General features: G+C 45.5%; 1 protein-coding gene and 1 pseudogene across 3 annotated transcripts; one reads left to right on the forward strand and one right to left on the reverse strand.

The window, feature by feature from the left end:
* Positions 1 to 1,835: 1,835 nt before the first annotated feature.
* LOC311372930 (scavenger receptor class A member 5-like) lies at positions 1,836 to 8,428 on the reverse strand. Of its 2 annotated transcripts, none has more exons than XM_084489850.1 (3): positions 8,222 to 8,428; positions 6,327 to 6,449; positions 1,836 to 2,139 (listed from the first exon to the last, which is right to left on the reverse strand). In XM_084489850.1, the coding sequence occupies exons 2-3, from the start codon at positions 6,439 to 6,441 to the stop codon at positions 1,874 to 1,876; spliced, it is 381 nt and encodes a 126-aa protein (XP_084345976.1). In that variant the 5' UTR covers positions 6,442 to 6,449; positions 8,222 to 8,428; the 3' UTR covers positions 1,836 to 1,873. The 2 variants fall into 2 exon arrangements, with proteins under 2 accessions (XP_084345976.1, XP_084345975.1); XM_084489849.1 differs by having other exon boundaries at positions 6,327 to 6,452.
* A 3,453-nt stretch (positions 8,429 to 11,881) lies between these two features.
* Positions 11,882 to 12,543, forward strand: LOC311372932 (sterile alpha motif domain-containing protein 12 pseudogene; annotated as a pseudogene). The gene is made up of 2 exons: positions 11,882 to 12,002; positions 12,406 to 12,543. The product of its transcript is annotated as a sterile alpha motif domain-containing protein 12 pseudogene (transcript).
* The last annotated feature ends 1,971 nt before the right edge of the window (positions 12,544 to 14,514 follow it).

A 14,514-nucleotide genomic window follows, 5' to 3' on the forward strand; every position in this document is an offset into this window, starting at 1 on the left:
AATAACAGCTTGAGCCCATTTCCATAACGCACAGATCTTAATGGGAGTTTCCATGTAGCACTCTCACCCTTTAACACAACCACAACTGTGACAAAAAGACCTCCCTCACACAAGTCAACATTTGTTTCTAATTATATTTCTTGGAAACGTGTCTTCAACAAGTTTGTTTTTACAGTTCTGGTCCAGATCTATATTTTTTTCACATCTGCCGCAGAAAGAGAGAGTGAAAGATCCACTGACGAGGACATTGGAGCTGTCATGGTCCAAGAGTGCAATGTGGTCACAGGAAATCCCAACACAGAAACCTTAATGGTTAGCTTTGTTTTAGAGACAGCTGCTTGCTTATTTGATCAACAATAATAACTAACCATTAATGGCATTTGTTCATTATGGCTTAGCCCATTTAGTCTCTAATTTCCATTACTATTTAAAATGTTTGTACGTTTTCTGTACATAAAAGTAGGATGGCGGCGAAGGCCCGTAGACCAACTGATATAGCTCCTATTTCCATCACAGCAAAAGTTCAGTTTCCAAACTCCAAACAAAACTACATTTCAGTCACTGAACTCTATGAACAAATATAAAACAATGACCTCAAACTCGCTGACTCTGCTCAAGGGGCATCTTGCTTGAGTCACTTAAGTAAAATTTCAGGGAAATGGACCCCCATACCCCCCATACCCAGTGTGAATCCACTACAGTCCACCAACCCAGTGAGGGAGGGGCCAACCTGTTGTCAGGGGCCATAATGGGGCCCCTCATTCCTCCTGCGGCCACAGAGAGCTGTGTGGGAACGCTGCAGTGAGTGCACAGACGGGCCCAAACCAACGTCATGCCTCATTCTGTGTACGCTGTCATCAACGTAATCCTACCTCTCTCTGTCTCACTTTGTTCTCCCACACACACACACACACACACACACACACACACACACACACACACACACACACACACACACACACACACACACACACACACACACACACACACACACACACACACACACACACACACACACACACACACAGACACAGAGAGACGGGCCGGACCCACTTAAGTTTCACACATCATCCATTGCATAAGCCATTAGGGGCCTGGCAGCCTCCCTGTGCAGGTATCATGCCTCAGCAAATGATGTCCCAAAGGCTTTACGCTTTACATTAAAATGGGAACAAATGGATGAATGAAAAGGCATGTATAGATATGGATGTTGCACAGAGCATTGTAAAGTATAAGCTCACTTTCGCCAACATTCTCTGTTTCATGAGGGTTGATTATTAGTGTTTGGGTTTGTGGGTGGGTTGTTTGTTTAATGTAGTTGCAAAACAAGGAGAGAGAGGAATGCTAGAATCCAAACAATTACAGTAAGGCATATGTGGCCCTCTGGGTATGGGTCCACAATCAAAGTTTCTTTAAAATGTATTTCTTTTTTTTGGGGTGCAACTTAATGGACTTTGAATGAATGACATCTAGGCCTGCAGAAATACAACTCTAATGTGCTTTGAATATTACCAGGGGCATACCATATGGAGCTTATTGCCATAGCCAACCAACCTTTCATGGATCAAACTCATAAGAGTATAGGTCCTTAAAAAAGTATTGCTTGAGGCAGCAAAACAATCACTTAAGCTGGCCGTAGCTTTCCAACTTAATAACGTGTTCGTAAAATGCCTTTGACCACAACCACAACCACATAAAACTGCAGTCACAAAGCGCCATTTAAATATAAGTGTGTATAATTTTACAAAAAACCTTCAAGGGGACTTCCTGGACGTGTAGGTGTGTGTGTGTGTGTATATGTGTGTGAGAGTTTATTATGATCTAGGGGAAATGCTGTCAGTCGGCCGGTGGGCTCAAGGGAACATTGGCTAGTTTAGCCGACTGCCCCACACGCAATCCCACCACTGTCATCAATCACAGGCTTTTTTGGCATGTCACACACCCACAGGCAGCCCCACACACACATAAACACACACACACACACACACACACACACGCACGGCATCCTACCTGCCAGACAGAGGCCGAAGATGGTGAGCAGCACCAGGATGTAGAGGGACACGATGGCGTACTTGATGGCGGAGAGGGAGTTGAGATGACCGCAGCACTGCTCCTGCTTCCTGCGCCGCCTTGCAGAGCCTGCGGTGGACAGCAGTGACACAACGACAATAAATACGTGTAAATAAGTGTTTTGGTGAACCCAGAACCCAGAAACATTTGGTCTTCAGTTCAAGTTCAACATAGTAATCAATGACGTTTTGTCCCTGTTACTCAAATAGGAGTCAAGTTGTTAAGAGAAAACAGGTGTAAAATGCTTGTTTTTGCCTTTTGTCTTTCTCAGTATGTTGAACATTTTACTCTGCCCTGAACCTTGTGTTCTCTTCGGGTCGTTCGAAGGGCCTTCTCTGAGGTGCTTGGAAAGAAATCCCATAGTTTTGGAACACGAGCTGAAACAGGGGGTTCACCAACACTATAAAGAGGGAGCAGGATAGTCTTGTGGTTAGGGATTTGGGCTCCCAGCCCAAAGGCATTGGGTCGGATCCTCAATGTCCACCACTGACCCGTAGACATCCTGGTGCACGATTCCCGGCCTTACCCCCTACCTGCTCTTCAATGACCTGTATCGGATTTCACTCCAAGGCGCTTTGGATGAAGGTAAATATGCAGAGTCAGTCTCTTGAATCCCCCCATATCAAAACAGAATTTATAAGATAGCAGTACTTTTGTGAGGTTGATAACGCCGCAGGGCTCCTTGACCGCGGCGCGAGAGAATGCTAGCCAGACAAATAGTTTTTCTGGAATGACTAAAGTGAGTTATGTGTTCTTTGGGACAGAGGAGAGCAGATTTTACGTGCCTTTTGGGAGGTTTAATGTGATGAGTTGTCTCAGGAGGGGGAAAACACTTTTCACGTTGTCATTCGTCATTACACTCTAAAGCACACACGCACGCTCGCGTGCACACACACACACACACACGCACATGCACACACGCGCACACACACACACACACACACACACACACACACACACACACACACACACACACACACACACACACACACACACACACACACACACACACACACACACACACACACACACAGTATAAACACACCCACACGTATGCAGAAGAGCAAGATCTACAACTTCAGCTACCACTTAACCTCGCTCTCTGGGTCTTCAAGGCCTCATAGATGATGGAGCTGTGACATCAGGTGTGACGGTGTTTGTGTGTGTGTGTGTGTGTGTGTGTGGAGGGGGGGGAGGTCGGTGGCCACCTGGCGGTGCTTGGCATTAAACTCATAGGAGGGCTATGAAGACATTTTATTGGAGCGTCTGGCCTTGTTTTTATGCTGTTTGTTGTTCCAATCCCGGCCTCTGCCTTGAGTGCCTTTGAGCAAAACAACCAACCCCCAACCACTTGCTGCTCCCAATGAGCTGGCCAGTATAGCTGGCATTGCGTGGTTGACACTGCTGGTAGGGTGTGTGATTATGAGTGTGTGCGTAAACTAACATTAGGGATTACGGTTTGTGGATTCTAACTCACAGAAAAAGTCAACACCCAGACAAATCAGACATAACACACACACATTTGCATACATGTGAACCTGCATAAGGTCAGAAATGCAGACACTTTGGCTCTCTCTTGCAAACACACACACGCGACCCACACCCACAACCACACCCGAACGCAACTGATCCTCTCTCTCTCCTCTCGCCCTGTCGATCTACCCCATCCTACAGAACACACTCTCTTCCAGTCTAAGACAAACACAGCTGGCTCCGAAGTGTGTGTGTGTGTGTGTGTGTGTGTGTGTGTGTGTGTGTGTGTGTGTGTGTGTGTGTGTGTGTGTGTGTGTGTGTGTGTGTGTGTGTGTGTGTGTGCGTGCGTGCGTGCGTGTGCATGTGAAGCACATGTGTGTCAGGCAGATGGAATGTATGGAGTAAGGACATACCAGGCCTCGGAGCAAACTATTAAAGACATGAGATGCATAAGGTGTACTGTGTGCGTGTACTAAACAATTCTTATTTCTCAGTTCACAGCCCGTTTCCAAAAACATAATCAAAAATATAAAGAATGAAATAATGTTGGTGAACAACGATGAAGTCACATTTAAACCGGCGCCAAAGAACAGGCCGTTTAGTGTAGCCAATGTGCATGGAACATGGTGACTGAGTTAACTCGACCAATCAACCTAAAAGTATAATGTGAGAATAATGACAGACTAAAATTCCTTTTTGGAACCATAATATAGGGAAAATAGTGTACATCAAAATGGGCAACTAGAAAACGCCTGTTTATGTGCCAGCCTTCCAAGAAACAAGTGGTTCCAGATAGGGAGGGCCAGTCAGTGCATAGCATACCTTACAGCATAGGGAACAGGATAGACACCAATAGATACTATATAATAACATGATAATTATCAGTGAGTTACACAGATCCTGGGAAGTTGAATGTGTGTGATGCTATCCCACGGTTCTGTTGTGCATGCACGTCTATAATGTGTTGATGACTTTTGGGGGAGGGAAATTGTACTTGACAAAATGAGCACGTCATTGAGACCCCAATTAGTTCTAAACTGTTTATACACCAAACAAGTGTGAGGAGGGATTTCTGGCACTGCATCGTACACACACCCGATATCGAGCGAGGGACACTCATCGCAGACACAAACACATTTGACTGCGTCGGTGTATGGTGGCGCGCCCATTACGAGAGACTTGGAAGTGTTTCTCAATGGTAAACACGAGCAAACAAACTCAACTCCAAAGTACCCAAACTCTCAACCGACAAACCGAACTGACGGGTTTTATGTGGTTTTATTTCTGCCGAAAGAGAATCACAGGCTGTTGGAGCGACAACTAGTTACAGGGGAGAAAGAGGAGGAATTCAAATTAAAGTGTCGGGTTAGATTGATCATCAGGACATTTGCAGACGCTGCCATCCATTGCTACATTATTATCCACAGAATATCTTCAACATATCGGATCAGTTCCCTCACCATGCCCTCGAGGGAAGTCGCGATGATACATGCTTATGTATTTTTTATATTTATTCATTAGTCTTGAGCCTTCGGGACAAACCCGCCCTAGCCTCGCCACCACAGTTCAGCCACAGGGATGAATGTTCACCCCAGGAAAGTCTCTCCTGGCGTTACCTCAACTTTTAAATTGAGTCTCTAGCAGATTAAGTGGAGGTTATATGGCTTTAAGATGGTGTAAACATCTGCGTTTTATTGAGGGGAGCTTGTTTTACGGTCGTCATGTTTGAGGGGCGGAAAGCCTTCTTAAAAAAAAAAAGGTTATTGTCTCCCCTTTTTTGGCACGCCTTACTTGGATTAGTAGGCCTTTGTTGAGCGAAGAACCGGGACAAACATGTGTGGCGCGCTGCTTGGATGAGGCAACCTCTCTTACAGATTGTCTAGAGGATTCGTCCGTCAGTATCCTGCTAAGCCTTTTCCCACCGAAGACAGAGAGCCACCGGCTGGGGGAAACTGGAGAATCGTCTGTGGACGTTTTTGTTTTTCTACGTGCACCTGTCTGATCCCTCCATCTCCTCACACACACACACGCGCACGCACACATACACACGCATGCACAAACGCACGCGCGCGCACGCACGCACGCACACACACACACACACACACACACACACACACACACACACACACACACACACACACACACACACACACACACACACACACACACACACACACACACACACACACACACACACACACACACACACACACACAATTGAGATTATTTTGGGTGGCACAATTATTCAAACAATTGGTGTTGCCGACAACGGCTCTGAGCTTATGGGTCTGGTCCGCTTGGAATGTATGATCATAATCTCATCTAATATTGATCCCCACATCAAGGCAAACACAACTTATCAACATACTTAGAGACAAAATAAACTTCTATGGAGGTAAGGGTTTACTGCCCCCCTACCCTACCTCCTCTTCCTCCTCACCCCTCCCATCGCTCCTCCTCCTCACCATCATCGTCACACAGGCCCCCTCCCCTCCCTTCTCCTCCTCCTCCCCCTCCTCCTCCACATCCTTCCCCTCCTCCTCCACCTCCTTCCCCTCCTTCCCTCCCTCCTCCTCACCATCATCATCACACAGGCCCCCTTCTCTCCACCTCCTCCACCTCATCCTCACCCTCCCTCCTCCTCCCCTCCCTCCTCCTCCACCTCCTCCATCTCCTACACCTCCTCCTCCTCCCCTCCCACCTCCATCTCCTCCACCTCCTCCATTTCCTCCATCTCCTCCTCCTCCTCCCTTCCTCCTCCTCCTCCCCCTCCTCCTCCTCACCATCATCCTCACACAGGTGTAGTTTGGAGAGGTTCTGTCCCTCGTAGCTGTCCTCGTAGATGGAGCCGCTCTCCCGCTCCTCGTACGTGCTCAGGTACATGGCCTTGTTCTCCATCCCGTCGCCTGCTGGGGGGCGGGGGGGGGGGGGCAGGGGGAGGAGAAGGTGGGTGGGTGGGTGGTGGGGGGGGGGGGGGTTTGTTTACATGAAACATTAGTATCAGCCTCATCGTTGACATGAACCTAAACCAGAGGTGGGAAATAAAGGCTAGTATCCTTGTGTGTGCGTGTGTGTGTGTGTGTGTGTATGTGCGCGTGCATGCGTTTGTGTTGCCTATGATGCATGCTCCCACGTGCTTTTGCATTGTTGCTCTCAACTGATTTTTTAATCTGCAAAGACACACACACACAACTCCCGAACTGCAGTTAGTTGAGCAAAAGTAACACAAAACAGTACAGAGCGACAGGTAAATTCATGCAAAAAAAAAAAATTGAGAACTTTGTCATGTCACGCAGACAACCGAAACGCACGGTAGCGTTTGAGACGCAGCATGTGAAAGTGTGTGAGACGCAGAGGCAGAGCTGACCAGTGTTTGACAAAGTCGTTAAAAGGCACTCACTCTGGACTTTCTCATTAGGTACGCGCTGTGGGTGTGTGTGTGTGTGTGTGTTAGTGTGTGTAAGTGTGTGTATAGGCGAGGAGGTGCTTGACAGGTTGACAGTTAGACCACTCTAGAGGCTAGACAGAGCCAATTCGCACTCTTCATTGTGTGTGTGTGTGTGTGTGTGTGTGTGTGTGTGTGTGTGTGTGTGTGTGTGTGTGTGTGTGTGTGTGTGTGTGTGTGTGTGTGTGTGTATACATATTACTCTTGAAGCTGGGCAGAGCCAATTTAATCTGCAAAGACACTGCCTTTCTCTTTCATTGTTTGCCTTGCTGTGTGTGTGTGTGTGTGTGTGTGTGTGTGTGTGTGTGTGTGTGCGTGTGTGTGTGTGTCCATGCAAGTGTGTGAGTGTATGGTGCGTGCATGTGTGTCCCTGAGAAGTGAGTTGTCTCTATAAAACGTGAAACTTATTAAAGTCTGGCTGATTTACGATGTGAACGATATGTCTTAAATCCATCATGCCACTAAAGAAAGGAATACTTGCACTTCACTAAGCACCCAAACAAAGTGTGCAAATCCTGTGACGTAGACTCTATATCGAGCTTGGTTTACTATGTGACCACTAAGGTGAAGCGAGTAAACAATTCGGCTGCGTTGTATTGAAACACTGTTGCACATGGTGCCACACTATATGCTCTGAATAGACACACGATCTATAGGAGGAACCTCTCGTTACAAATAGGGGAAGAAAGAGGCTCCTACAAAAACCGAAATAGATGTCCCCGCTTGCTTCGTCGCCTCCACCACTGTCACAGCCGAGCGGCGCAAGTTTCTATGCAGGATCCACTGCTAACGCACTGAGTGTGTGTGGTCACCCATTGAGGAGAGACATACCATGACAGCTCATCCATGTCACACATTAACCCATTTCCCGCTTAATTAACAGGAACGATACTTAATCCATGAGCGCCGAAACATAAAGCAGTACATTTCCCCCGCAGACTCTCCATTGAAAGGGCATTTGTGTGCCCGTGTGACGTAGAAAACCTACTAACTGGCTTCATATATGGCCTTCAGGTCTAATTGAAATAATACGCGTAACAGATTTAGAAAACAGTAATTAGGTCTCAAACGAAAAATAAGACATACAAGTATAGCAGGACAATTATAGCAAAGCTAGATGTTTTTTTTATTAGATTCACATAATAGCCAATGTTAAAATTCAACAATAAAAATGAAATGTCAGGGTTTTCCAGCACAGATGCGTGTGGCTATTAAAAGCTCGCCATCCCTCACCTTGTCAGCTGTCACCTGGATATGATCACAGGTGCGACTTTTTCATTATTTCCTCCAGAAAGTTGCGCATTCGCCTCCAAAACGACTCCTCGCACTCCGTCAGCTGTTAATGTCAAAGTGTCATCAAAGTTTATTTCAACTTTCCTCGAGGGGGAAGCAAAAAGGCAGAGAGACTTTGCAGAGCTGAGCACTGTGCACGGTGCGAAGCCTCACTCACACCCTCACTACTGATTCATGTGCAGCGAGAGTCAAAGCTTTAAGTGCAGGAATATGGCTCACTCGTTTGGGTTTAGCTCATGCCACCATGTGACGACCACATCTCCGAAATCCAGCGTACACGTTTATCTGCTCTGTGTGTGTTTGGACGGTCGCTAAATCGAGCATAAGTAGAAGGAAGCTATGCACTTTCCTACTGGGAGACACAGGCTCCCTCTGCTGGACATATGGTGTCAGTGCAGTATAGGCCTACTTGGGAAAAGTACAATTCAAAGTAAAAAAAAAAAAAGAAGTTAATAATAATACAAAAAAAGGGTTGCTGTAAGGCTGCTGTAATCGTTTATCACACACACACACACACACACACACACACACACACACACACACACACACACACACACACACACACACACACACACACACACACACACACACACACACACACACACACGCACAGCGTAGGCCTTAAGACTAGGATTCTGAAGAAGGTGCGTTCGCTGTTGACTGACGGACTGCAGGACGCACCGTGACTGGGGGGCGGAGCTTATGGGTTCTCCTGGGAGGGTTTGGCAGGTACAGACCAGAGGGAACCCGCCCGGCAGACGTTAGTAGGCTGTTATCTTTTTTGGTCAGGAAAAAAGGTCTCAAACGTGAGGTAGGTTCTTCTGGACTTCAACCGTACAAACATATTTGTTTATTGTTTATTCTACTTCGTTCATTTTCTTCATTGCAACTTTGGGTTTTTGGCTGGAGTGAGACTGTAAAATCTGACCGAATTGAATTGTTGAGGGGGGTGGGGGGGGGGGGGGGGGGGGGATGTGAGAATACTGCTGTGAGAACGTTGTAAGGGGATGTCTTAATCTCCTCCCCTTTCATTAAAAACAATACGCTGTGGTCTAGTCTAGTCAAGTCATCAACAGAAAATTCACGGTAGTTTTTTTTTTTTTTTGGCGTGATATTTGGTTACGTGTGCGTGACAGCGTGAGATTGATGCTGAAAGCGTGAGTGTCACGTCAAATGCGTGAGAGTTGGCAACCCTGTGATTGGCTGGGAGGAGGGCATTAACCCGGCTTGCTGCTGACTGAGCACAGCGTCATCAAATAGTAGATCAATACGCCGCTTGTATTTTATTTCTATCACAGAAATGTTAAACATGAGGTCCATTGTGAAAATAAACCTTGTTTAAAAAAGTTTCTAAAATGTGTCGGAAATCTATCGGAGGGTCAGTCGATACATGTTTCGCAAGCGAGATACAATGTAGCAACTACGTTAGTAAACTAGTGATCAGATACAGCCTTGTGTGGTTGCCATAGAAACTAATTAGCTACAGCTGAGCTAACGTTATTCGCCGTAGTTCTAAAGAGGACTACTTTTTAAGTTATATTTAAGTTATATTTTAGTCGAATGTAAATTATTATTAATTATCGCCACAAGGTGTCGGAATTGAACAGATTTATTTAGTCTGATCTGTGATGGTTTTGGCCAGGCCTCATAGCTCGTTGCCAGTGCCTTGTTGCTGTGTTTCATAATCTATTGTTGTTTGAGGCAAAGCAAAATGAGACCAATAAAAAAAGCTCATATTTGTTCCGTTATTGTTGTTGAAGTGATATTTGAAATGTTAATATCCGTCAGATTCTGCCTCAGGTGCTATTGTGTTATGGTGAGATCTTTCCAAATGCCTCTCCTCCTGCACAAACCACTTCCGCTCTTCCTCTGAGGCAAAGAGAGGTACACTTACTTTAATTGTCGGAAACAAGTCCTGCCAATTGGGTGTTGCTTCGTGGAAACGACATACCAGGGACACACGGTTTAGTCATTCTCACTCTCCTGGGGGGTAGGCCTACTGTTGAAAACACTTAACACTCAAAATAATTATAAAATACGCGGAGGTTATAAAAACGGAAGGATGTTTTTCACTCACTATTCAGCTCTCAATTCGACAGAATCTGAATGAAAACATCCCCCTCCAGTTGATGCTTGTCAAGTCGTGCTGTAAAGGTCTCCATTTTGTGTGTGTGTGTGTGTGTGTGTGTGTGCCAATCCAGCCGATGGGACCTTGTTAAACTGCCCTGGCCAATCATAGTCCTTCTTTAATTAACACAGGAAATTACCTTTCTATATTTATAGCAGCAATAACAAGATTCAGGCCACTGAAAAGGTCACGTTAACTGTTGAGACATTGTTTTTAGTCTTCCCTTGGGCAGTGTAACCCCTGAGGTTTATGGCTGTGAGAAAATGATGGTTTTTATTTATAATTTGTTAATGTCATCTTTGAAGCACACAAATACTCCCTTCCTCCCTTCTCCCTTCCCCCCTCTCATTACTGGAACTTTTTCCAAGATTTGAGGAATCTGAAGAAAATGGCAAAAAAAAACATTTTAGACAGTCTATGGAGGCTATACACAACAGGCTAGAACTGTCACGCTTTTACTCCCAGGTCTGGCTGGTGAGACTAAACGTCATCCTTTTTTAAACCCTCTGGCCCATAGTTTATATGTGTTCCCTCCAAGTTGGGAACTCTATATTCTGGTCTTTTGAAGACAAAGTCAAAATCTCTGCCTTCCACAATATCTCCAGACATATTTCCAAGTAAATTAGCTCAGGGCTAAAACGTAGGAGGCATGCAATTTGATTTGAGCCACCACGTTTTTTATGGGGTCACTCAACAGTGGAGAAAATATTTGCTGTAGAGTGCATCTTGGGTCGATTTAAATTAAAGTTCTGTGTCAAATAGCTGTTGTTGCAGTGCCAGTTGGTGTCGTTGCTTGTGACTCTGCATAGCAGAACGGGTACAGACCCACGCCAATAAATAACCCTGAGGGTTCATTTGATTTGGATGTCAAATGACTACTATTTGGATAATATGACTGTGAATGTCTCCACGCTTTGCCTTTCCTGCTACTTATTGTGGTTCATTCTTATCGTAAACAACATGGAGATAGATTAGTAGCTTAGAAGATCAGTGGTTCACAAATGTATTCATGAGTGTGAGACGATCATCTTCACATTACCATCACGATCACCAGATGTCATCAGTGGAATTTGTGGTGAGAATTCAGAGTATGCATATAATCCCCACATCACCCCACCCCACCCTACATCACCATAGAGTTGTGGTTATCCCAACCCCACTTTTCGCGATAGATGTCTCCCTCTATAGGTGAAACACATGCTATTGCAGGGCATAATATCGTCTGATGGGGATGCTGAATAAGCATAAGTTGATGCGACACCCCTGTAATTGAAACAGAATTGAAGAAACATTTACAGGGGGGCTAACAGCAGCCGACAGCCCTGCCCCAGAATGAAGAAACACCTGAAACAGCATTTAATTACAGACGGGGTCAGCGAGGATGGGTTTTCCTGATGGCGTCTCTGGTTGACTCTCTGTTGTCCGGACGCAGGCGGCAGCAAGCTGGGGGTGAGATCCCGGCAGCAGGGCGGATGGAATCGTCGAAGCGTGTGTCTGACTGGTCGGTGCAGGAGGTGTTGGAGTGGGTGGAGCAGCAGTTCCCGGGTCAGCAGAGAACGCTGCAGACGGCCTTTCTGCAACACGCAGTGTCAGGTAGGAGGAGCCAATGTCCTTTTCTCTCTCTCTCTGAGAGGTTAGGGAGTGCGTCCAATTATCCATCAAAGAATCGGTCCACTGGCCAATTCTGACGGATTTGTGAGTTCCACCCGGATAATTAGGCTTTAGCAACTAGCAATGAAGCTAGCCTTTGCTCCCCAGCCATACAAATTGACAATTCAAAGTAAAAGTAAATGTCTGCAAGTAAGTCTTCTATGTTTAATACAAACTGTTTTTTTCTGCATTGCTTATCTATTAATTCATTTAGATTAGATTCAAAGGCCTCACACTGTTTTATAACCAAATGCACAGTATACCACATCACAGGGTCAGCAAGGTAAGGGTTGACTCTGTAATCAACTATATCAAATAATATAATGTTGTGTTCCTGTCCTCCCAGGCCGAGCGCTGCTGAGGATGAGGGGGCACCACCTACACCACCTGGGGGTGGAGGCCCCGGCCCAGCAGGAGATCCTGCAGGACATCCTGCTCCTCAGGGTGCAGGAGGAGCTGGACAATCTCAACGACATCTTCTCGGGTGAGAATAACGGGAGAGATGATCGTCTGGTAACTTTGATTCAAGCACCTGGATTTGTGACTAAGCCAGAGCTCAATGGAACACTGAATGTTTGAAGCCCCTGCTTACCTACCTGCTGTATGGCTAAATCCACACTGAGATTTATGTTGTTAAGAAAAAAGATATATATATAAATATAGTATCAAATGGGAATTTTGTAGTCCACAAGAAAAAGTGTGGTGTGTATGTATGTATATATATATATATATATATATCAGTCCTCATGTTAACTCCAGTTAATTATGTCCCCCCGATTTGCTCTTACCCCAGAATGCTTTTCTTCATGAATGAAGACCCACAGCCCAAACATTTCAGCCCATGCCAGACATCATTTGCCTTCCAAATCCGATCCCAGAGGAGGAAGAGTGCACTAGAGAGACTGACAAGAAGGGAGCGAGGGACTGATTGAGCGGGTCAGCCAGATCGCAGGCACATGAGTGAGCAGCAGAAAGACAATTCGCCCATTTCCTGTGTGAAATCGTGTCCTGTTCTAGAGAGACCAGACAACGTTGTTTTGGTCGGGGTTGTGTCTTCTCCATCTCTCTCTCTCTCTCTCTCTCTCTCTCTCTCTCTCTCTCTCTCTCTCTCTCTCTCTCTCTCTCTCTCTCTCTCTCTCTCTCTCTCTCCATGTCTGCTACTGGTTTCTCTCTCTCAGTGGAGTGCACTGGCTGGCAGCCATTTCAGCCGAGGAGAACATCATTTCCCACAGCTTGTCTGCCACCCTGCCCGCCTCCCACTAATCATGACCAGTCGCAAATTGACTTGTTTGGCCTTTTTGTCCATCACAACCACCATACATCTGGCCTCTAGAATAACGAAGTGAGCTGAAGTGACGTTCAAGAAGAGGTTGGAGTGGATGTCGAGGTCAGACCATCCTAGACTAATATTCAAACCAAAACAGCGCTCTGCATAATGAGAACGAACGGATACGATATGCATATGATATGTGTTTATTTAACCATCGGGATCGGTGTCAAAATATCTGATACAAAATACTTTGGGACTTGCAGCATTGTTGTTCTGTGTGGAGCTCCTTAACTCTCTACACTGCCATCGTCCACCATTGTGTGGTGTCATTTTAATCCATCGTTCATTGTGTCAGTCTTTCACTGCCTGAATAAAAACATCTAAACTAATGATTGGTTTGGACAATAAAATGATCAAAAATGTTTTCTTTGTTTTATTTCCAAATGTTCCAATGATATGGTCTTGTATATCAGACAATGTGACCGACACACCCATACATGCTGGGGTGTGTATATGCACAGGTGTGTACGCATAAACATACAACACTAGCAGACATGCATGCTCAAAGAGGGGGATTATAATCTTAAACAAGGATTAATGATTGATATTCCAGTACATATTTATTGAATAATATCTAAAGACTTTTATTTGACCAAAGAGTTGTATTGAGCAAGAAAATGTTCTTATTAGCAGTATAAATTCCTGTTCTTCTATGATAGACCCTTTGCTTCCTCCTTTTGGTTTTCTGCCCTGGAATGCACTGGCAGGGGCACACATTTATACACAAGGACTTCCAGTGTGTTCAGAAGCAGGACAAAACATGTTCATAGAAAGTTGTGCGTGTGGGTGTGTGAGAATGTGTCCAAGCATGTTTAATGGAATCACATTTGCTGCTTGAGTCATCCAATGTCGAATTTTCTCCATGTGCAGTTCTTAAAAAAGAACACGTGTGGCCTACTAAGCAACACTTGGAGCCCGCTTCAGATGAGATTAACAGTGAGGCGCGATGGTTTGACGACGTTGCAGTAGCAAACGTTGTGTGAACTGGTTAATTGCAGAGCGTGTAAACATCCTCCGTATCGACGTATCTATCCCGCTGTTTCAACCTGTCGATCACGACACCGACAATGCGTTGACTTGTTTGTGGCAGAACAAAAGTGCTTGTTGTTGGCGCGGGGGGGTTGT

The sequence above is a fragment of the Micromesistius poutassou genome (genome assembly GCF_964030765.1).
Source record: "Micromesistius poutassou genome assembly, contig: SCAFFOLD_5742, whole genome shotgun sequence".
In the NCBI taxonomy this organism is placed as follows: Eukaryota; Metazoa; Chordata; class Actinopteri; order Gadiformes; family Gadidae; genus Micromesistius; species Micromesistius poutassou.

Bases quoted from the DNA above. Each gene is read 5' to 3' on its own strand.
- LOC311372930 (XM_084489850.1), bottom strand. From the start codon at position 6,441: ATGGAGAACAAGGCCATGTACCTGAGCACGTACGAGGAGCGGGAGAGC. The intron at 2,140-6,326 runs GTGAGGAGGAGG...TGTCCACCGCAG, and splicing joins ACACCTGTGTGAGGATGATG to GCTCTGCAAGGCGGCGCAGG.